Source organism: Balaenoptera borealis (genome assembly GCF_965194805.1).
Source record: "Balaenoptera borealis genome assembly, chromosome: 16".
Classification (NCBI taxonomy): Eukaryota; Metazoa; Chordata; class Mammalia; order Artiodactyla; family Balaenopteridae; genus Balaenoptera; species Balaenoptera borealis.
The window spans coordinates 28,458,213-28,481,844 of NC_138872.1; the positions used below are offsets into that span (position 1 = coordinate 28,458,213).

Sequence of the window (23,632 nt, forward strand, 5' to 3'; positions counted from 1 at the left end):
GGGTTTAAAAAGGGACTGTGCATACGTATTTGCCGCTGCTGTGGGTGGGTGGGTGGCTGAGGGATAGGGGTAGGAGGGAGATGTTTTCCTATACATGAGGCTATGCCCACCCATCCGCCAGACTAAGAAAATGAGTCCAGCCAGGGCAGGAGGAATTTCCCCTGGACCCCAGATTACGCCGCAGGAAAAGAGAGAATTTGGGCACACTTGGATTCTAGAATTTTAGCTGTCTCCATGGGCCAAGAGCTTATTGATGATATCCTCCACCTTCACTGGTCTCTAGGCACTTGGTAATTCAATTCAGAGTGATTGCTAGTGTCCCAGTCCTTCCCCCCTCAGGGTGGAGAGTAAGAATAAGAAGGTGCACAAACTATCATTAACGGTCCCCAGATCACAGGGAGCCGGAGGATCCTTATGCCTTATCTTGACCCAGCACGTGAGCAACAATAATATCTCGCCCTGTACACAGGCCTGTGGCTTCTCCGGTGCCTCCTCCGGCAGCCTGACCTTGGCAGTGTTTTCTCTACTCAGCTCGAAACCAAGATGAAATCAGCTTCGGATGTCCATGTCTCTGCCTTATCTGTACCCCAGGACTCTTTCTTTCTTTGTAATTTAAAGGGTGTTCCCCTTGTGTGTCTTTGCTTGTAAATGCAGAGACTGTCTGCTAATGCAGAAAAGAAACTGGTCACTGTGGTTGCTTCTGGGAAGGAGAGTTGATAGATGAGATCAGATTTATGTATTTACAAATAAGTAAATCAAATTAAAATGCACAGGGTGAATGGTATGGTATGTAAATGGTAGTTCAATAAAGCTGTTAAAAATTTATGAAATAAATAAAGGAAGAAAGAAAAGAAGGAAAGAAAGAGAGAGAGAGGGAGAGAGAGAGGGAAAGATAGAAAGAACAGAGAAAGAATCAGCGTGTCCTGAGCCCCAGGAGAATGCCTGTCCCCTGTCCCACCAGGATGGGGTAGCCAGGCCGTATGCCTGCCTGGCCGCCAGCCCCAGGATTCACATTCACTATCGGCTTCAGTCTGATCCCCAGCCCTGGTTTCAGTCTTTTCCCCAGCCCTGGCCACGTCCCAGCTTTAGCTCCAGCCCTAGTCCCCCAAGTGTCCCCTCACTCCAGTCTTAACCCAGGCCCCTAGCTCTGGCCCCAACCCCCATCCCAGGCACTAGCCCAAGTCCAGCTTCCAACCTCGGCCCCGGCCCGAGCCCAGCCCTGGCCAGCTCTGGCGCTCACCCTCGGTCTCACGCCCACGTGGGTCCCGGCTGGCCCTGGCCCTCAACCCTGGTCCCAGCCCTTGTCCCTGTCCAGTGCCAGGGTGCCAGCACCCACCTGTTGTGGCCCTGCAGCTGGTGGAGCTCGTGGTCCTGCAGCAGCAGCTGCTTCTCCAGCTTGTTGGTGGACAGTGAGGTCTCCAGAAGCTGGATCTCCATTCTCGATGTCTGGTTCAGGACCTGCCCCGGCAAGTGGGGGGATGGGGGGAGGTGGGGGCCCATGTAAGCCCTGCAGGAGCCCTGCCAACCACCACACGCCTGACCTTGGGCCCTGCCGTTCCAGAAACTTGCTGACCTATTTCCACCCTCTCAGTATTTCCTCACTCACTCACTCACAGACCCTCACTGAGCTTATGATCTGCTTCTTAAATTTACTCTTCCCCATCACCGTGCATGGCAGCTCCATTCCTCCTGCTGCTCAGACCCCAGGAGGACTCACCCTTGACCCACCCACCCCCCCCGTATCTAATCCATCAGCAAGTCCCATCAGCTCCACCTTCCAAACGGGTACCTGACCACTTCCCTGCCCTTCCCCGTCCGCACTCAGGCCCTGGCCTCCATCTCTCGCCGTATCCCGCGCCAGCCTACTCACAGGGCTCTCTGTTCCTGCCCTTGCTCACTACAGTCCTTGTCTGCTCGGTAGTCTGAGGCAGACTTAAAAAGCAGGCCCTATGCTCAAAATCTCCCTGTGGCTCCCGCCTCACACGGCAGTGGCCTGCAAAGCCCTGTGATGCCATCTGCCCCCATCACCTGTCTGAGCCCACCCGTCTCCCTGGGTCACTCCAGCCATACCGGCCTCCTTGATGCTCCTGGAGCTTCCCAGCACCGTTCCACCCCGGGGCCTTTGCATATACTGTTCTCCCTGTCTGGAAGGTTCGCCCAGTAAGCCTGGCTCCAGTCCTACCCTCCCAGTGGTGCCTTCCTGGCCGTACTGTCTAAACTTGCAACTCGCCCCTCCCGCCACTCCCGGCACACACTCCCCACTGATCTCGTCCATGCTGCTTTCTCCCTAGTGCTACCACCGTCTCACACACATAAGTTATTTATCCTGTTTGTTTTCTTGGTGCTCATTAGAAAGGAAGCTTCATGGGGAGTAAGGATCCACGCCTGTTTTATTTACTGCTGTATACTAGAACCAGGCCTATCCAACAGTGCCTGGCACATAGTAGGGTTTAACAAACATGTGCCCATTTGTCAGTGTCTTTTCAGCCATTCACTTACCCTCTCGTTTATATTCCCGTCCTCTCCTTCCCTCTCGGCTGCTCCCTGTGGCCTCCTCTTTCAGAGTCATTGGCCCCCTGAGTTCTAATGAATTGTTTATTATCCACCTTCCCCTGGAGCACTGTGAGTCCTTTGTGGGGGGTGTGTGCTGCTGCATCCCCTCATCCCAGTGCCCAGCACGGACCCGGACACTGGAGTCGCAGAGGCAGAAGAGCCAAACCCAGGGTCTACCCTCCCCCCTCTCCCTACCCTGGCTCATGGCCTGGTGGGAGAGAGCTTTGTAACGGGGTCATCAGGGAGGAGCCCCAGGAGGCTACAGGGTCAGAGGAGGCCCTGACCTCACCCAGGGACAGGGGTCAGGGCAAGATGACTGGGGCTGTGAGCCAGCCTGGCCAGCCACAGGCCCCCCAGTGCTGCCCCCTCACCCTCCGGTACCTGAGCCTCCACGTCGGTCAGCTTGCGGGTCTGGGCGGTGGTCTGGTTCAGGAGGCTGGTGCCCAGCTCCAGCATGGTGGCTGTCTGGTTCTGGACCATGTGCTGCTGGGCCTGTGCCAGCTCCAACCTCAGGTTCATCTGGATGTACCTTTCTAGCTGTGTGGAGACAGACGGTGGGCTGGGGTCATGGGTAGGGCCTGGGGGAAGGCTCCTGTCCCTTCCATATGTCCCCATGGAAGGACATAGAGCAACCAGGGCCATCCTCCACTCAGCAGCCAGAGGGATCCTGTTAAACCTAAGTCAAATCACATTTCTCCTCTGCTCAAAACCCTCCCAGGGTTCCTGTCTCACTCAGAGGAAAAGCCAAAATCCTCTCTGACCGCAGGTTCTTTTATGACCTGGCCTCCTGCTACCATTCTGATTTCCTCTCCTTGCCTTCTCTCTCTCACTCAGCTCCAGACACACTGGCCTCTGTAACACCCCTCCAACAGAGCAAGCACACAACCACCTCAGGGCCTTTGCACATGCTGTTCCCTCTGTGTGGATCCTCCCCACCCACACACCATCTACAAGGCTCACTCCCTCATGTCATTTCAGGTCTCTTCCTACCACTTATCACTCCCTGACTTTGTATTACATATTTATCTGTTTATTGCCTTTTAAAATTTACCCTTGGAATGTCAGTGCCATGAAGCAAGGGGCTTGGTCTTGCTTTATCTCCATATCTAACACAATGCTTAGCTTACAGTGGGTGCTCAAAAAAAATGTGTTCAATGAGTCGATGAAAAGGGGAAGCAGCAAGGGTCAGAGCATAGCCCCCAGTGTCATGCCCGTTACCCAGCTTCCTAGGGCTGACTCAGTAGCAGGAAGTAGGGATGCATCTTTCCCCGTACAAGAGTTTGCAGGTCCATCCACCATGCTGGACTTTCTATTTTCTGGCCCCCTCCATCTATGAAATGGAGCTGAACTGGCCAGTCTCCAAGGGTTCTCCCAGCTCAGATGTTTTGGGATCTGACAAGCTAATGTTCATTTCTTTGACAGAGCGGCTCTCTTTCCCAAGAGCAGGAGAAACTGGTCTGGTGTGAGACCAGGATCAGATTGCAAAGGTGAACAGCATGTTCTCAGGGCTCAGTGCCTGAAGGCAGAGAGCCGGTGCCCCTCCTCCACTCCCTCTCCATTTGGCATACTTGCTGGCCTCTTGCCACAGTCTCTATCCCCCAGCCCTGGCTCCTTCCCTTCTCCTGTCAGTCTTCCAGGAGGTCCAAAAGGGCAGCTCCCAGGGTCCCTGGGAAGACTGGTGCTTCCAAGAGAAAGGCAGTGACCTTGGCTGGCGGTCAGGTTCCAGCTGCTTCTTCCTTAGTCTCTTCCATCTCAAGTGTCTGCTCCCATACCTTCCTCCCTTGAGTGCTTTAGAAGGGGCATGGTCCATTGTAGTGCAATGTTAAATCCTGAAGGGGGCGCAAGTGGTGTTGATTAGAGCAGTGGTTCTCAAATTGTGGTCCTTGTGGCAGCATCGCCAGGGAGCTTGTGAGAAATGCAAGTTTCTAGGTCCCACTCCAGACGTACTGAATCGGAAATTCTGCGGAGAGGCCCAGCCAGCTGATGCCCACTTAAGTGTGAGAACCCGTGGTGCAGAGGTCACAAAGGGGACTTGAGGACCAGGGAGACAAGTACGTCCGAGCTTCTCAAGCCTTTGTCCCTTTGGCCCCTTCTTTCCTCCTCTGCACCGTCAGCGCCCCCACCCCCCACCCCAACACACAAATGTGCTCCAAGGGCTCCCAGCTAAAAGTTAAAGAAAAAGAATATCCTTGACTCCACAGCCCCCCTCTGTCTGTGTCTCCAGTTTCTCTGCTCCCCCAAACAACAAAACTTCTTGAACAAGTTGTCTCCATTTTCACCTCCATTCCCACGCTCGCCTTTTAATTTTTTTATTTTTAATTAATTAATTAATTAATTTTTGGGCTGTGGCATGCGGGATCTTTGTTCCCCAACCAGGGATCGAACCCTTGCGCCCTGCAGTGGAAGCATGGAGTCTTAACCACTGGACCACCAGGAAGTCCCCACCTTTTAAAAAAATTAATAATATTATTATGGTGTACTTCACGCACACACACAAAGCATAAAGAACAGTATAATAAAATCTGTGTATTTGCCACACTCAAGAAAAAAATACAATCCACATTGTTGAATCCTGTGCACCCGCCGACCTATCCCCAGCCCCAGGGAGCCCCTTCACTCTTTAACGCACCTCGTTATAACCCTCCTTGACGAGGGAGGGTCAGGGGACGCTTCTATGCCCTCAGCTTACTCTCCACCTCAGCAGCAGTCGACCCCTATTGCCGCTCCCTTTTTCTGGAAGTATTTCCCAGATGTACCCTCCTTGAGTTTTCCTTCTCCCCTCCTCCTTCCTTTCCCCTCCCCTCCCATCACCCCCTCTCTGAGTCCTCCTTTTTCAGGCTTCTTAGGGAGCTCTCATAAGCCCCATCCTGGGCCCTTGTCAAGGGTGTTTACGTTCTCTACCTAGGTCAAGGGTGCTTAATGGGGGACCACAGGGCCTGTGAAGAGAATTCAGGGGGTCCATGAACTTGGATGAGAGAAAAACTACGTTTTTGTTCACTAACCTGTAATTAAAATTTGGTATTTTCTTCAATTATGAGCATAGGCCCCAAATCATAGCACTATTAGCTGATTCTACAACTTCATTACCAACAGAAATCACAAATATTTTCACATCACAGCACCGATGTTACAGTATCTTAAAATATTATATTGATCATCACTTCAGAATGACAGACATTCTCAAACCCACCACGGGATAATGTGACAACTGTGGCACAGATTTAATTTTTAATGTTTTGATTATAATTGCTATATCACTGGGTGTTCTTATGCTTTTATTTTATGCATTTAAAAGTAATATTCTGAAAAGGGATCCATAAGCTCCACCCAGGACCAGATGGCAAAGTGCCCAAGGCCCCAGATGCATCAGGGCCCTGCCGCTCCAGTGGGTCCTAGGATTTTCACATCCCCCTGTGTGCTGACTGCGTGGTCTCCATCCCACCCAGATTTCTCCCCTGAATGTCCCACCAGCTTGGCGTCGCCACCCGGGCTTCCAAAAGCATCTCAGGCAGAAGCATCCAACATGTAACCCTTGATTCCCCAGCTCCCACAGCACCCCGTCCCTGCCTCCCCAACCCATTCTCCTCCCTCTTTCCCATCACAGTAAATGGCCTCAGTTCTTAAGCCCCAAATCCAGACTTCATCCTTGACTCTTTCTGTCACCCACTGCACTCAATCCACTAGCAAGTTCTGGTCACTATGATCCTAATGTGAGTTGCCAATCTGTTCACTTCCCTGCACCCTGGGCCAGGCTACCAGCATCCCCACAGGTCAGCCTCCTCGCCATGCCTCTATCAACACTTTGGGGATTCTACCATGTGGCCCAGCGTGCATTCATGTGCACAAGGGTAAGCAGAGCTATACTGAGGCTGCTCTCAGACTATCCCATGTGTCACAAGCCTCCTGGAGCCTGGTTTAAAATATAGACTCCCAGGCCCTGAGCTTTTGCTCCACACAGACAAACAGCAAGTTTATTCCTGCCATGAGACCTTCTCAAGCCTCTCCCCCAAGAGTCTCATTTGCAGATGGTCAAACTGAGACCCAGAAGACTTGCCGAAGGTCACCAGCTGCTGGGCTGTGTTCCAAGACTCCTCAGGTCTGCAGAGCAGGGTAGCTTGGGATCCTCTCGAGCGATGGGAGCTCACTAAGCACTCTTATTAGTCCCCCACTTGTCCTGTGGCTGCCAATGGCTGGGTGGGGCAAAGGCCACCCACAGCTGGGGCCCATCATCCAATTTGCCATGCATGCTCATGGGCCCTAGGATGGGTAATTTGGGCAATTTGGGCACCGTTCAGCCAGCCCGCAGCTCTGGTGACTGATGTCAGCCTGTGTGGTGGGAGCTTGGCCCAGCCCGGGCTCAGGCACCAGCTGGAAGGGTGGAGGAAGGACCCCCATGGAGAAACAGGCCCTGGTGGGATCTGCCATGGCCCCCCCTCACGCAGGACTGGACTTCCCCATTCTCTGCCACCCTCATGCTGGTAAACTCTCAGGGCTGAGATGGGGGGAATGGGGCTCTGAACTCCCACCAACCCTCTGGCCTGCAAAGAGACTGATCTTTGGCCCTTGAGCTACCCCCTCTCCCCTTGGCCCTGGGTTTGACTTCTGGCTCTGCTACACTCTAGCTGTGGGCCTCTAGCAGGTGAGGGCTACCTTTCTCTGAGCCTCACTTTACCAACCTGTGACACGGGGACAGTAAACCCTGCTCCTTGTTGGGGAGGGGGCATTTGAAAAGGGCCTTGAAGGAAAGGAAAGGAGTTTTGACAGGCAGGGGCTGGGGGAGGAAGGAGGCTACCCCGGACAGACGAGGGATGAGCATGCAGGCATGAGCAGCCTCAGTGGCCCAGGGGATCTGCTCAAGCCAGCTTCTCTCCTGCATTATCTAAATGAGAAAGACTTCAACTGGTAAATGCATAAACAACTGTGGTCCATTCATCCAATGAACTCTACTCAGCAATGAGAAGGAATGAATTACTGACGCATGCAACAGCACAGAGGCACCTCCGATTATGCTGCACGAGAAAAGCCAGGCTCAAGAGGCTACATACTGTAGGATTCTATTCATATGACTTTCTGGAAAAGTCAGAATTAGCTGTTGTCAGGGGCTGGGGGCCGGGGGTAGGGATTCACAGCAAAGGGACACAGGGGAACTTTTTTGGGGTGTTGGCAATATTCTATATCGTGTGATAGTGGTTACATGACTATATACATTTGTCAAAATTCATAGAACTGTACATTAAAAGAGTGAATTTCACTGTATCCACATATTGAGACTATATCTCAATATAAAACAAACCCAGCAACACAAGGTTCTATAAAATGTCCCATATAAAAACGTGTTATAATAACAAATGTGTTTCCTCAAACTAATCCCTCATCCTCTGAGTTTCATTCATGTATTCACTCAGAAATTATTTCTTGAGCATCCCATCTTGGGATGGGAATTAGGGTGAAGCAGGACAGGCTGAACCTTGGACCCAGGGTAGGAAGGGCAGAGATTAGAGGCTAATGAAGGAGAAAGGGCTTCAGCAGGGGTCCCCCAGGCACTGGGCCCCAGGCAGGGAGGGATACAGGAGCAGAGACCTGGCGAGCCTGGAGGACATGCAGGGCCCAGTCAGCCCAGCCCCATTTCACATACAGGGAAACTGAGGCCCCAATCAGGAAAGTAACTTGCAGGAGGTTACACACAGGAGCTACTGCCCTGTCTAGCCAGACATATGGACATCTGGAAGGTCAGAGCTTTGATGGTTTTGTGTATGTGTTTCAATTTAAACGCAAATTCTTGTAATGTTAATTTTAATTTTAATTTTTCAAATGGGTAATATAAGCCCTGCCTTGTTTCCCCTACTCACAGGCCACTGAAGGGGCTTCCAGGTTTCCTCTCAGAGAAACTCTAAGCATGTACCAGCAGTAAGTATGCCTATATCCCCCTGCTTTTAGTCTATAAAAATGTCAGCTCACCATCCTGCACCCTGTGTCTTTTTTCTTAATATAATTTGGAGATTGTTCTAGATTCATCCAGAGAGACTCGCCTTGCTGTTTTAACAGCCTCCCACTGTTTGCTTATAGTTGGCTGTAGGTTATTTCCAGGCTTTTGCCATCACACCAGGGCTGCTGGGAACATCCTGTCCACTTGTCATTAACTCTCTTGCAAGGCTGCTTGGGGATAAATCCCTTAAACCAGAACTGCCGAGTTAAAGGGTGTGTACACTAGTGATGTGGACAAACTGCCCTGGGCAGAGGTTGTGTCTGTGGTTCCCACACTGCGTTTGGAGGAGGGGCCCTGGGGTCTAGCCGTGGAGCCAGGGTGTTACCTACTCGAATCCTCCAACACACATCCACACGTCCCTATCTCAGGAGCTCCCAGAGCTTCTCCTGTCAGCTCCCTTCTGACTTTCAGGTCTGCCCATAAGTGTCACCTCCTCTGAGAAGCGTTCCCTGGCCGCCCCATCAAAGGTAACTGTGCCCCAGCCCTACTCCACCTGCCATGACTGTGGTTTCTTCACAGCATGTCACGCATCTGAAATCACTGCAGTCGTTTCCTATTTGTCTCTTCCCCACCACAGGAATATCAGCCCCAGGAGCGCAGGGCTGCCCTGTTCATGGCCGCGCCCTCTGTGCCTCTAACAGTGCCAGGCACATAAGAGGTGCTCAGAAACTATTTGTTAAAAAGAACAAATAGGTCCATTTTATGTAAGGAGCACTGGATTTCCACTGAATCATTGTTTGGCTGTTAGAAATAAGTTTAGACATCCTAACCCAGCCCCAGCTGCCCCTGGAGCCCTGTGAGAGGTATGGCCAGAGGGCCAGAGTGCTGGGGAGACCACTGGTCCAAGGGCAGGAAGAAATGCCGCACAGGGACTGGAGGGCAAGGGGGAGGAGCCGAGGGAGGCCCACGGCAAGGGAGGGAGCCAGCTTGTGGTATCTGCAGGAAAAATGTTCCAGAGACCTGACACAGTCTCGGGGCTCATCCGTCTGTTCAACAAACTCATTCAGAAGTGCCAGGACTCTTGCGGGGCACTGGGGAGAGAGCGGTGACCAGAGCAGGCTGGTTCCTGCTTGAGGAGGGGTGCCAGGTGTGGCCCCAAGGGCCTTACTTAGCCCGTTTAGTCCTTGGTCTCATCGCTCCCATTTCACAGGTGAGGAAAAGAAGCACAGAGAAGATGAGCCCACTCCCCAAGTCTCACAGCTTGGGAGTGGCAGAGGCTGGCTTGGGACACAGGCCTTCGGGCTCCTGAGACCACAGCCTTCACCACTCCAGTGGGCTGCTTGTAGCAGCCAGACTCCAAGGCAGCCCTAATGATACCCCTCCCAGTACTCATGCCCCAGTGTAGTCAGACTGGCCAGTGTGACCAACAGGATACTGTAGAAATGTTGGTGGTGAGCCCGTGGTGACATCGTCACATTGTGGCTTCTGCTTTGCCCCCTCTTGAATCTCTTGCCTGGGGGGAAGCTGGCCGCAATGTTCTGAGGACCCTCAAGCAGCCCTGAGGAGGGACCCATCTGGAGAGGAACAGAGGGCTCCCACCACCAGCTGGTACCACCCTCCCGGCCCTGTGCTGGGGCCACCTTAGGGGATGATCCTCCAGCCTTAGTCAAGCCTTCAGGTGACCACAGCCCTGGCTGACATCCAAGTGTAACTGCATGGAAAATAACCCAAGTCGGAACTACCTTGTTAAGGGGCTCCCGATTCCTGACTCTCAGAAACTGTGAGAGATAATAAATGTTTGTGGTTACTTTAACTTGCTGAACATCTTAGGGTAATTCGTTGCGCCACAATAGATGACTATAACTACTGTACTGCTTTTGCGGAGGTCACAGAAGTCAGACCCTCTATCTCGCCGGCCCTGCCGCCTTTGCCTGGCCCATCACATCCCGCCCTGCCATCCCCAGGCTTCAGTTTCCTCATTTTCCCAATGGAACTAACTTTGTGGCTGTGAGCCTGATGGCCGCTCCTCCTCCGCCTGGCTCCAGCCCTTCCCTTCCCCTCGGGGCCCACACAGGCCCTGACCCCTTGGCTCAAGGCAGAGGGGGTTGTCTTGTTTTTTCTGAGCCGCCAGGCCCAGCCTTCCTAGGCTATTTTCCTCCCTGCAGGAGATTCTGTTGCTTTTCTTCTGGGTCAGGGCTCAGAGTAAGCAGAGTGAGCGGGCAGGGAGCCAGGAGTGGAGAGTGTCAGGGACCAGCGGGGCTGTTGAGGAGGATTGCGCTTTTCAACTCTCAGCTCAAGCTGCGATTCCCAGCACAGGCCCGGCTTCGCCAAACTTCCAGCTGGAGCACTGAGTCTAGTGTGGGCCTGGTGCATGGCGCTGGGAGTCAGGCGCTGGTGCAATCACAGCTTTGGTGTTTGCTTTCCGAGCCAGTGGTGGAGCTTCTCTGAGCCTCAGTGGCCTCATCAGAAAATGGGCTCATTGATTCCTCCTTGCAGAGGGGCTGGCGTGGGTGCCTCTGCCGCCTGGATGTGGGTGCCTCTCATAAGCTGGGAAGGAGCTGCCAGGGCTCTGGCCTCAGGTTCAGCTATCCCTTTGTGGTTGTCTGTATCTAAACCTTGATCTTGGAAGGATTGTCTACAATGAGGCCCAGTGGATGAGGCTTCCTTATTCTCCCGAGTGTAGGAATTGGGAGTTTAATCAAGAGGAAGTGAAGAAGCACATTTCTTGCAGTCACTCACCTCCCTGCCACCTGTGCATCAGCCCTTACACAGAGTGGGCTGGTGTGTCCATTTTGCTTGGCAAGTGTCTACTTAGTGCTTGTTATGTGCTGGACACTGTTCTAACCTCTATGTATATTAAATCCCACCCTCTATGGTAGGAGATATTATCAACCCATTTTACAGATGAGGCACATAGAAGTTAAGCAACTTGTCCAAGGACAGACAGCTCATCGAGGGCAAATCCAGGCTGTCTGGGAGTGACTCTCCCAGGCTGCACTTCAAAGCTGGCTTGACTGAAGTGATCATGTGACAGTAACCCCAGCTCCCCTCCCAGCCCCAGCTCCACCTGGGGGAATGGAGTCAAGTGTGTTCTAGATGGAAGGAGGCCTTGCTGGGGTATCTCCCCATGCAGCAACAGGGTTTCCTGCCTGCACAACTCTGGTGTGTAACTCTGATCCCCAGCAGCCTGGAGGAAAAGAGAGATTGCTCCACCCTTGACAAATGAGTAAACTGAGGCCCAGAGAGGCCAAGCTTTACCCACAGCTGGTAAGTGAGGATTTGAATCCAATGGCTAAGCTCTTTCCCTCACCCATCCCCCCATCCCCCATCTCTGGTGGGCAAGGCTGATATTGAAGACAGGGTGACAGGGATAGGACCAGGGTCAGGCAAGGAGGGGAGGAGCAGGTCCAGATGTCCATTGCCACTGCCCATCACTGGGGGCAGGACAGAAAGTGGCCACATCAGTTCCCAGCACCCGAAAGCCTCGAGAGCAGGGTCAGGCCCAGGGAGGTTGGGTCTGGGCCTTGATGGACACACTGGTCTCATCTTGGCCACACTCTGCTGACCCTCTGTGTTCCAGCCACACCAAACATTTTTCACTCCTTCAAAATCACTTTGCTCCATTCTACCTCAGGGCCTTTGCACTTGCCATTCCCTGTGCTTGGAATGTTTTTCCTTTCTCTTCCTTGCCTAGGAACTGCTAATCCACTCTTTAGATCTCAGCTCTGTCCTTCCTCTTGGAGCCGACCCTCCATCAAGGTTGGGGCCCCTCTTAGAACAGGTGAGCCCCTCCCTCACAGCATGTATCATGGTTGATCATTACACATGAGAAATTACTAGGTTAGTGTCTCTTCCTCTGCTCCCAGAGGGGAAAGACCAAGTCTTCCTTGCTTACTGCTGAATCCTCATCACCTGCACAGTGCCTAGCGTGTAAGCTTGCAGTAAACATCAGTGGAGGGGAAGATGAAGTGCATGGAGGAATGAACACTCTACCTGGCAAATTAAGTTCAGAACGGTGCATGTGTGCACGTGTGCAGGCCTGTATTTCTGCACATAATCCCAGAGCTTCATAACTGTAAGGACGCATGGATTTTTCATGAGGTTTCTGACATGCTGTGTGTCCTGTCACCACAAGATTGTCCCTGCCAATGACCCCGGGGTGAATGTAGTCGAGTCATTCCTCCACCCAGGGTCAGTGTACTCATCTGTAAAATGGGTGGCATGGAGAGGCAGTGTAGTGATTAAGAGTGTGAGGTCTGGAGCCAGCTTGCCTGGGTTCAAGCCTACCTCCCTCACTTCCTAGATGTGTGAACTCTCTGGGCCTCAGTTTCCCCACAATAAATGGGGATCATAACAGTCCTCACCTTTTAGGGTATCATGAGGTTCAATGAGTCAATGTTTGTAAAACATGTATGATAGTGCCTGGCACAGAGACAGTCCTGTTTGTGGAGTAGCCACAGCAACGCATTCACCCCGGAAGAGAGAAGAAGCAATAACAGCATCTCCTACTTCCCTGCAAGCAGATGCAGCGCCAGGCACACTCCCAGACCTCGGCATGCACTAGTTATTTGGGCCTCACAGCAAACTCAGGCATGTGCTTACCATTGTCCCCAGCTTACAGATGGAAAAACTGAGACTCAGGCTTTTCCCACACTTGCAGAGCTATAAATCTCCCAGATACAAGGTCGAGTGAACAAAAGCAAATTGTAGAAAGAGATAGACAGGGTGACCACTTATATAGGAAACAAATATACATCGGTTAGGGAGGTACCTGGAGTAGGAGGTCATCAACACAGAATTCACAGTAGCCATCTCTGGTGGGGGAAGGAGGCAGGAGAGGGTCAGGGGCTTAACTGGGTTGGTAAGGTTTTGTTCCTTAAGCTGAGTTGTGGGGACAAGAAATTTCACCTGATTTTTCTCTCTACCTTTTCATACATCTAAAGCATTTCAGTAAAAATTTCAAATGCATAGAATGAACAGCAAGGAAACTAACCAGGAGATGATCAGGGGATTGGGATGACAGTGATTTTTTTCCCTCTGTGTCTTCACACACTTCCATATTTCCCAATTTTTGCATGCTGAAAATTCGTCAAAAGCTGAGAAAAAAAACTGGGCTGTTGGCAAGAGGTAGAGCTGGAACTGGACCCTAGGTCAGCATGACCCCAGCCGCTTTATTTACAGCCTCTCTTTAGCTCATCTCTGTTCCTGGGGGACCCATTTACAGTCTCTGCAGAGCTTTCATATGGGGGTTCCCCTCAGCTGCTTGGGAATCACCTTCCATCCTTCAGCCCTACTTGGTAGACCAACAAGTGTTGGACTGGAGTCAGGAGTAAAGGGCCACAAGGCTCTGCCAGCCTGAGCTGCTGAGGCTCTGTTCCTCTGTCCAAAGGAAGCCGTTTTGCTTTCAGCTTCAAGAGTCCCCAGTCATCTCCTCGCCTGCAGACCCCACCAAATCTCTGCATGCTTTACTTCATCTTGTCCTCACCTGAGGTACTTGTTTTCATGCTCCCCACTTGGCAGATGAGGAAACTGAAGCCCAGGGAGGAGAAAAAGGGACTTTCCCAAGATCACACAAGGCGGGACACAGAGAAGGTGGAGTCGGGCTCCTGTGCTGACTCCAAGATGGATTGCCTTCCTGTGCCGAGCACCCCAAGCATGTTTTCAACAGCTAGCTTCCCTGGGCTCTGACTCTATGCCGGGAGCTGTCTTCAGCCCTGTATGTGTATTAATTCATTTAATCTCCACGACAACCTGCAAAGTGGCTTCTACTAGTGTCCTTGTTTCACAGACAAGAAAACTGAGGCACAGACTGGCAAAGTGATTGAGAACACACACCCAGCAAACAGTAGAGATGTGATTCAGATTGAGTCAGTGGGGCCCCAAGGCCCACGCTCAGTCTCTGTGGGATTTACCCCGGGCCCTGGGCCAAGGATGGAGGTTGTAACGAGGACGCCTAGACGGAAGTTCAGGGTTCCCTCAGCTTTCAAGGGCTGCCCCTGATGACTGAGGTTCTACCTGAATTTACTCTGGCAAAAGAGCCCTAGAGAAGTTCTCTTTGGCTGAGGGCCTCCTGGGAGAAGGGGAAAAATCCAGCACCTGTGAGTTTTCCCTCTGATGGCCAAGGGCCTCTCTGTTCCCCAGGCCTCAGTTAGGTACCCAGGGACCAGGTCACAATGGACATGTCTTGTTTATTGTGTTGAGAGCGTGGTTTCTGGCATCAGACAGCCTGAGTGTGAACCTGACCTCACCCTTCCTGGTCTTGTGACCTTGGGCAAGTCACCTCACCTCTTGGTGCCTCAGTTTCCTCATCTGTTAATGGGCAAACAATCTTAGGCTCATTGTGAGAATTCAGTGCAATAATTCTCACAAGGCACATAGGACAGTGTCTGGCACACAGGAAGTGTTCCATAAATGCTGGCCATAACACCTGTTCTGTTTATCTTACCCTCTTGCTGGGAGGCAGTATTTTAAATTCCACTTTGCAGAGGAACTACTTGATGCAGGTGGCTTCCCCAGGGCCCACAGCTGGTCGGTGGCCCCCCTGGGACATGATCCCTGACTCAGGCTCCATTCCAGACATTTCAGAGCTGACTCTGGGGTTAAGCAAACGCTCAGAGGCCAGAGTCCAGGCAGAGGTTTAGGCTGAGGGGCAGACCTGGGGCCTGTTTTCTCACATTTCCTGCCCAAGGAGTGAAGGGGAAAGGGTCTGTGTATACCCCAGCCAGGCCGAGCTCTGGGGCCCGGGAGGAGAGAGCCAGAAGCTGCCCGTATGGGATGGCCTGTTCCTTTGGGGAATCCTGCATGAGGGGCCACACTGCCTCTGCTCCCTGGTCATCCCTACGCCCAGGGCATCTGTGCAATCCATTTCTAGGTTCCCTCCTTGGAACAATAACCCCATTCTTCCAAGAAGTAGATGCTGTTCTCCCCACCCCCTTCCCCAGCCCCAGACTCTTTAGAGGAGCCAGCGGTGAGGTTAGGAAATCAAACCTCAAGACATTTTGTTCGGCAACCAAGATTCATTCCTTGTTTGGATAACTGAAGGCCGAAAATGCCAAGAATTTACGGGCAGCCTGGGGAGGCCAGGGCAGCTGGGAGCCCCAGCCAGTTTGGGAGGATCTTGGGCTGGGCCAGGACCCCACGCTGCGCTCCCGCTGGATGCACTTTCGATCCTCGTTCAGCCAGGCAAGGCCTCACGACCGCTGGGCCGAGGGGCCGAGTTATTCTGAGGTTTGACGTCAGAGACCTGGAGCGAACAGCAGAGGCTGGGGGGCTCCTGCCCAGCCCCTGACCCTTCCCTGCTTGGCTTTGGGTGCAGAAGGGGAAGAGAAAGAGGCCCCAGCTGAGCTTGGCTGAGGGGTGGGGTGCTAGCCATTGGGCCGGTGTGTCCCGGGTCCTCCAGTGTGGACAGAGCATGTGGACACCCGGGGAGGTAGAGGCAGGAGAGATGGATGGCCTAGGGGTGAGGGGAGACCTGAGCAAGAGACTGGGAGAGACTCAGGTAGACGCCAGCCAGACAGGAGAGAGAATAAGAGTGACAGAGGCACCCACGGAGTTAGAGAAAGCGAGTCAGGCCACCGTGAGAGCCCTAGGACAAGAGGCAGACAGACACAGAGACAGAGTGAGGCAGAGACACACAGAGAGATCGGCAGAGAGGGCCAGCAGTTCTCGGTGCAGGTAAGAAAGTGGAGGGCTCCATGGTTTCCGGGTTCAGAGTCTGCCCCACTCTTAGCGGAAGCTTTGCTGCCCTCAGGTGCTGGGGGTGGGACGGGAGCCTGGGGACTTGCGTTTCCTCACGCTCCTCATGTGAAGGAACGGGTCTCCTTGCGGGGCACGGGAGAGGGCCAAGTATGGCACTTCCTGGCTGGGAGGCCTGGGGCGCTGGGGACATGACAGGACAAGAGTGGGGCTTTATTGAGCACCTGCTACGGGCAGATGCTTTCCGGACTCTGCCTCTCTTGACCCTACATCAAATGTCAGGAGTAGGAGCTTTCACTCTCCATCTTGCAGCTGAGACTCACAGAGCTAATCCGTGGTGGACTCAGGAGCCAGGAGCTAACCACTGGTCTGCACGGCCCAGCGAGGGAAGCCTGCTCTCCAGCTGGCTCTTTCCCCCCAACCCCTGTCCCCCCAACATTCCTGCTGCAGCTCTTCACCCAGATGAAGGGGTGGAGCAGAGCCAAGAGCTGATGTGCATCCCACTGAGCTGATTGCCGGCTCCAGACGTGAGTCATTGAGGCAGAGGCTTCCAGGAGGAGGGAGAGGGAGGAGGAGGGAGAGGGAAGAGGAAGAGGAGACTAGTAAAAGGAAGGGAAGGGGAAGGGTGCGTGGAGGGGAGTGAGGATGGGGGAGGGGGAGCAGGGGTGGGGCACCCCCCACGCACCCTGAGCATAGGCAGGAGGACACCACAGCAGAGTGCTGCAAGAAGAGAGTAGGTACTGGGGATTCGGGAATTCTGAGGCGGAAGGGAGCACCCCTTGTCTCAGATAGGGCTTCCCCCACCTCGTTGACACCCTGCAGAGTTGGAGAAGGAAGCTGGACTTTGGGTCTCGCTGCTGTGCCATTCTGCCAAGTTCCTTCCCCTCCCTGGCCTCAGTTTGCTCGCCTGTATACTGCGAACAGGGAGAGGGGCTGGGGGCATGGGCTGAGCAGGTATTGGCTATGGCGAGCTTGCAACAGGGAGGCTCTTCGCTGCGCCCTCCCAGCTGAACGAATCTTGCTGAGAGCTCCGTCTGGGAGGCCAGTCCTCCCCAGTCATCCCTGGTTATCCCTGATGGCGATGGTGATGAGAATATTTTGAAACTCATTTTTTTTCTCTTCTGGGAGATTGCAGCAGAAGCCAAAAAGAGGCCCTCAAGTTTCAAATACTCTGAGATAAGCCCAGACCAAGAGAATACACAAGAGAAGAGCCAGAGGCAGGTCACGGTCACAGAAGGTAGCAAGCATCCCTGACCAGAGGGAGAGAGCTGACTGTTCAGGGGCCTTGTATCTCTGAGCCAGGGGCCACATGTCTCATCTGGGGGAGGAAGAACTCAAGAATTGCAGGATTTGTGTTTCTTTCCAGGGAGAACTCCTAATAGAAACAGCCAACACTGATTGAGAATTTACTGTACGCCTGGTGCCAGGCCAAGGACTTCATATGCATCATCTCATTAAATATTCATAAAGGTAGATAGTGTTGTCACCACATTTTATAGGTGAGGAAACTGAGGCTCAGAGGGGTGATGCAACTTGCCTCAAGTCACACAGTCAGAAAGGGGCAGAATGGGTCTCGAATCCCAGAAGTTGGGCTCCAGAGTTGGGGCTCTCACCTTCCAGGCTATGCTGCTGCCAAGGAGGTGACAGGGTCCAGAGGAAAGTGACTGCCAATGGCTCTGACCTTGTGGCAGGCTCCACTGGCACAGGGTGACCTGGCAGTAACCCAAAGACCAAAGGGCATGAAGGGGGCACTCAACCCAAGGGTACCCAGGAGATGGCACAACAAACCTCTGCTTGGACCCCAACAGAGACCAGGCAGGATTGGGGACGCCCGAGAATACCAGCATGGACAAGTGACACTCCCTGTCCCGAGGTTACCTGCCACCCTTGGACTGACTTGACCGGGATTGAGCTTCCCCCACCCAGTGGTGCAGGGCTCCAAATAGAGATGATGTTGAATTAAGTAAAAGCCTACTGAGCTACTGTATCCTTGCCCAGGTGAGCTACCCCACGTCTTCATATGTTGTAGCCGGGCAGCAGGCTGTGAGTGGTGCTTGAGTGGTCTCACTGGTCCTCCCAGCCACCCACTTAACATACTATTCTTTTCTCCACTTTGCAGAAGGGAAAACTGAGCCTTGCTCATCCACAGCCACGTGGCAAGTAAGTGCTGGGGCCGGGATGTGAACTCAGGTCCACCTGATTCCCACATCAGTACTCTTTAGCCTCATGGTGCTCCATGGTGACCCTTGCCTGGGATTACCAGGCTACGTGGACAGATACCTGGAGAGGACACTCCACTGCCAGATAAAGAGGCGAGGTGGGTGACCTCCTAACCTGAAAACCATTGGTTTAAATCCATCATTTGGCTCAGCCAATGTTATCCAAGCACTAGGCACCCAGGGGAGTCAAAGAGGGATGAGAGGGTGAGACTTGGGGGAGAAAAAGCAGGTGGGAGGTGAGAGAAGTGTCCACAGGAGAGGTGACAAGGCCTGAGCCAGGGCAGTGGCCAGGAAGACGGGAGGATGGCCTGAGAAGCTGAGGCAACAGGATGCATGGGACCTGCTGCCTGTGGGTGAGTTGGGGGTGAAGGACACCCCAGGGCCATAGATGACCTACTGGCTGGGTGGTAATGTCTTCAACAGGACAGGCGGGCAGGGGAGGGAAGAGCTGAGTTTCAGGCAGCTTTGGAGTTGAGACATTGTGAGCCCTCGGAGAGGAGATCAGGAGCCCATCAGATGTTGGTTTGGTGTCACTGGGGGGCAGGTTGGAGATGGTGCTGCTGGAAGTGACAGGGGCAGCCCTGTGGGTTGTGCCACGAAGTGTGAGAGGAAGCAAAGAATGGAGACTGTGTCCTAGGAAACACCAACATTTCAGGGTGGGGGGAGGAGCAGGAGTGGCCTGAGAGATTGGAGGACCCTTGTGCGTCCATGCATTCATCCATTCAACAGACATGTATTGAGCACCTACTATGTGCCAGGCACTGTTCTAGGCCCTGGGAACCCAGCAGTGAACAAAACAGACATGGCTCCTCCCTTCTTGGAGCTCACAGACCAAAAGAAATGCTTTTAAGAACAGGTGGTGGTAGGTGTTAAGGGAGAAAACCAAAGCTGAGAAAAGGGACAGAGAGTGGCAGAAGGACTGTGGCTATTTTCAATGGGGTGGACAGGCAGGGCCTTTCTGAGCAGGTGACATTTAAGCACTAGGCCTGAGGTGGGTCAGGAGTGAGCCACGTAAGTGTCTGGGTGAGGGGTGTTCCAGGCTGTAAGGATTTTTGTTCAGTAAGAGAATAACTAAAGAGAATGGGAGTCCCAGGAGGGTTTTGAGGAGAGGATCTAACTTAGGTTTTAACGGGACCCCTCTGTCTGCTGAGTGCAGAATGAACTATGGGGGTCAGGGTGGAAATGGAGCCCAGGGCAGTGGACGTGACGACCATACAGGTAGGAGATGGAGGTGGCTGGTCCTGGGTGGAGGTAGGGAAAGTAGTCGGAGTAGCAGCTGAGGACTGGCTGATGGAGACTGTTTCTAGAAGGATGATATTGGTCAGCAATATTAAATTTGCCAAGAGGTCAAGTAAGATGAAGACTGAGCTGTGGCCACTGGATGTGGGAAGTGGGAAGTGGGAAGTGGGAGGCTACTTAAGGAAAGGAGAGAATGGAGGAGGAAGTGGAGGCAGAGCTTGTGGATTTCTGAGAGCCAGGCCAGACATCAGAGGGGGTGGGGGTTGGAGAAGGGGCTTGTTCTCCCTCCTCCTCATTCTCTTCTTTCTCCTTCTTTTTTAACATGGGAGATAGTTGGATGCAATTAAAGACTGAGGGGAAGGAACAGCAGAGAGGGAGGTGTTGTTAGAGACACAGGAGGGCATGGTTGGTTTCAGGAGGTTGAGGGCCTGCAGGCAGGGAAGAGTGGCCTTGGCTCATGGAGGAACACTTCCCTCTGAGCCAGAGAAAGGCCCTGGGGACTGGTGGGTGCACGGGTGAACCTGCAAGTGTGGGGCAGGCCCCATTTCTCTTTGAAGAAGGAGGTCCATGGTCTGGTGAGAGGATGGGCAGGGGGTGAAGATGGAGGCCTGAGGAGGAGGTGAGGTTTGGCACGACCCTTATGGGACTGGAAACAACTGCCTGAAGAGACACACACAGATTTCAAGGCAGCATGGAGCCCCCTGGGTTGGGCTCTGGTGTATGAGGCCAAGAGCTCCCTTGAAGGGGGATCTAGGGATGGGATGGTGGCAGCTGGAAGTGCTGCAGGGCAGGAGGGGTGGAAGGCAAGTAGGCAGGGACTATGGGAAGATGATGAGTGGGGGGCTAGGGAGATAGATGGCCAGGGCAGGAATGAAACAGGAGGTTAAGTGTGTATTCGAGTGTGTGCACAAATCAGCTTGATTAGATACATATAGGGCAACCTCTCCACCTGGGGGATGGATCAACCCAGGGTATGCAGAAGGCAATCCTTTGGAAAACAGGAGGAAACCACCAGAACTTCAGTTTATATGATCTCATATCTTATCTTCTTAAAGTTCCATTTTCATTTGTCTCATACCCTGTACATACTATATTAATATGGGCGCACGTGCGTAAATTCTAAATAAATATGCGTGTATTGGGGGAGCGAAACATTGTTTGCTGATTGGGCGAATGATTTGAAAAATTTGGAAACCATGGGTAAGGTGGGACTGCTCCCCATCTTGGACACCACAGGATGCCTTTCCCGCCCCCACCCCACCCAGGGCCAAACCTGCCTTGTTCACCTCTGTACTTCAGTGTCTTGCTTAGGGCCTGGCACATGGAGGGTGCTCAGAGTGTCTGCTGAAAGTATGAGGACAGGAGACCTTAGAGTGGCTCTGGCCTTGGGCCAAAATGGCAGTGGGGTCCTCAGCTCCTTGATCTGTGCCACGCCATATTCAATTCATCAGCAGAGCCCATTCGCGCCCTCTTCAGAATATACTAGAAACTGACGGGCCACACCCCCTCCCCCAGCCCTGTCCTGCTCCACACCTCCATCACTTCTTGCCTGGTGGCTGCAGTGGTCTCTTCCCTGGGCTCCCAGCATCGAATCTGTCTCCTACAGTCTATTCTGTTAAAACTAAATCAGGTGTTTCTCACCTGCTCAAAACCCTGCAGTGGCTCCCATGATGCTCAGAGAAAGAGCCAAAATCCTTCCCAGTGGCCTCCAAGGCCCGACATGGTCTGCCCTCCCCTCATCTCTCGGATTTTGTCCCTCACCCCTCTGTCCTCCTCCTTTCTGCTCCAGCCACGCTGGCCTCCCTGCTGTTCCCCAGGTAACCCAACCACATTCCCACCACACAGCCTTTGTACTTACTGATCCTTTTGCCAGGAATGCCCTCCCACCAGATACCTTCCTGGGTTGCCTCATCACTTTGCTTGTCCTCTGGGCTCAAACGTCACCTCCTCCGAGAAGTCCTCTTGGATTATCTGACCTCAAATAGTCACCTCTGGTCATTCCTTGCCTTTTTCCCTTTTTCATTTTGCTTCACCATCTGACAGAATAGATATTTATTGTTCATCTCTTTATTGCCTCTTTCTTCCACTAGTCCAGACGGGGATGTACGGTTCTGTTTACTGTTGTATCCCTAGCGCCTAGGATGGGCCTGGCCCTTAATCGGATGAATGAATGAATGGCAGTTAAGGAGTCAGGTTTCCAGCTCTGACTCCACCCAGTCTTGCTGTGTGGCCTCAGGCTCCTCTGTTTCTGGGCCTCATCATCCCAACCCGTACAATTCGGAGACAAAGGTCCTATCAGCCTGGCCATCTGTGTCCGGGGCAGGCCTCTGGAGTAGATGTTTCACCTGCTGCTCGCTGCCCACCACCCCCCTGCAGGCCCAACCCTTACCTTCTGCAGCCACTGTGTGTTGTTCTCTAGCATTTTTTCCAGCTGTCGTACCCGCTGGGTCGGCCAGTCCCCTAGGTTCAGCGCGGCTGCTGGGGAGTCCCTCTGGAGGCTGTTGGAGCCCCCGAAGGCGTGGGGCTCGGGCGGGCAGGGCTCAGGCTCGGGCAGCACGAAGGTGTAGCTGCACTGGCCATGCTGGACTCGGTGTGCCCGGCGGCGCCCGCCGGCCTCCTGCCCCCTCCGCTGGGCCACAGTCGTGGTGGCCACAATGAGGAGGAGGCCACTCAGCAGCATGGCTGGCCGGGAAGGCATCCAGAGATGTGATGGCGAGGGGTGTCAGGTCAGAGCCCAGGGGCCGTGCCTGTCCACCGCCTGTCTCCCTGCCCAGTTTGCACCCACCGTGGCCAACAGTGGCCAGTCCCGCCTGCACAGCCGCTGCAGCTGCAAAGCCCTGTTTGGCCAAGCTCCGTCCAGGCGGCTATTTATACTTGCTCCAAATACCACAGCTGCTCTGCTTCCTCCCACCGCCTCAGGCTCCCGCCCCAGACACCCCCTCACCTCTCTTCTTCCCCCTTTCCCTTCTTGCCTCCTTACTCTTGTCCGCACGCTGCCATGTCCATTCACTGGCTTGCCTGCCTCACCTCTGAGTCCTTGGATTATCCAGGGGAGGCCTGGCCTCCCTGCCTGAGCGGAGGAAAGAAAACAACACACACACACACACACACACACACACACACACACACACACACACACATACACAAACCCCCAAGCTGCCCGCTTTGGAAAACCAAAGACAACTGAATTTTCTCTTCCTGTCTCTGTCTCTCTGTGTCTCTCTCTCCAACCTCCCCCGACAGGGAGGCTGGGATCTCAAATTTCAGCCCCCAACGCCTTCCCCTTCTCTCCCTGCTCCACGTTCCCCCCTTTGATTCCCAGTTAGCCTTGGAACACAGGGAAGTGACCTTAGAGGGAGCAAAGGGGAGGGGGGCAGACGGGTGAGGCTGGGAAGAAGGCAGCCAGTTCAATCTGTTTCTAGAGACAGAGAACATCCTTGCAAAGCCAGGGAAGTGGGCGCCCCAGCCGGAGTGGGCTCCCATCCTCCCTTCTCCCTCAGGGCCTGGAGGGACATTGGGCCTTAAGGTGGCCCTGGCTCCGTTGCTGTGACAGTAATGAGAGATTGTCCTGTCTTGTGGCAGATTGTTCTGGGGCCGCCTTTGGCTGGAGTGGAGAAGTAGATTTCGGGGAGAAGAGCTTGGGGTGCAGCAGTGTCTTGACCAGCTCCCGAGTTAGCGGCAGCTGGCTCTAAATCCTCCTGCCCCAACTACTGGCTCTGAGACCTTGGGTGGGCAACTTCACCTCTCTCGGCTTCCATACCCTGGTGTGTAGGCTGGGTAAACCCCATCTCTTGCATGAGGAATATATATGGGTTCTGCGCGTGGGGACTGAGGAATTTTGGATTTACTTGTTAACTTGTTTACTGATTCAAATCCTGGCTCCACCACTTATCAGCTGTGTGACTTTGGGCAAGTCGCTTAACCTCTCTGTGCTTACCTTTCCTCTTGGTGAACAGAGAGAAATAATACCATGCACTTCACAGGGTGTGAAAATTCTGAG

At 53.4% G+C, this 23,632-nt stretch overlaps 1 protein-coding gene and 1 long non-coding RNA gene across 4 annotated transcripts in view; one reads left to right on the forward strand and one right to left on the reverse strand.

Annotated features, from left to right (window-relative positions):
• ANGPT4 (angiopoietin 4) overlaps window positions 1-22,568 on the reverse strand; it is a 42,803-nt gene extending 20,235 nt beyond the window's left edge. For 2 of the 3 annotated variants that reach the window (XR_014235615.1, XM_082359868.1), the window contains exons 1-3: window positions 22,022-22,568; window positions 2,935-3,090; window positions 1,337-1,458 (exon numbers count right to left, since the gene is read on the reverse strand). Coding sequence is in view for 2 of the 3 variants with exons in the window: in XM_082359868.1 (XP_082215994.1) it covers window positions 1,337-1,458; window positions 2,935-3,090; window positions 22,022-22,330 (587 nt within the window). In the remaining variant the exon portion in view is untranslated. The remainder of the gene's footprint in view (window positions 1-1,336; window positions 1,459-2,934; window positions 3,091-22,021) is intronic. The other variant, XM_082359869.1, reaches the window with a different exon arrangement.
• Window positions 3,113-21,998, forward strand: LOC309613262. The gene is made up of 3 exons (XR_014235616.1): window positions 3,113-16,153; window positions 16,487-16,701; window positions 17,983-21,998. It is a non-coding gene; the product is annotated as an uncharacterized lncRNA (long non-coding RNA).
• Window positions 22,569-23,632: the final 1,064 nt, after the last annotated feature.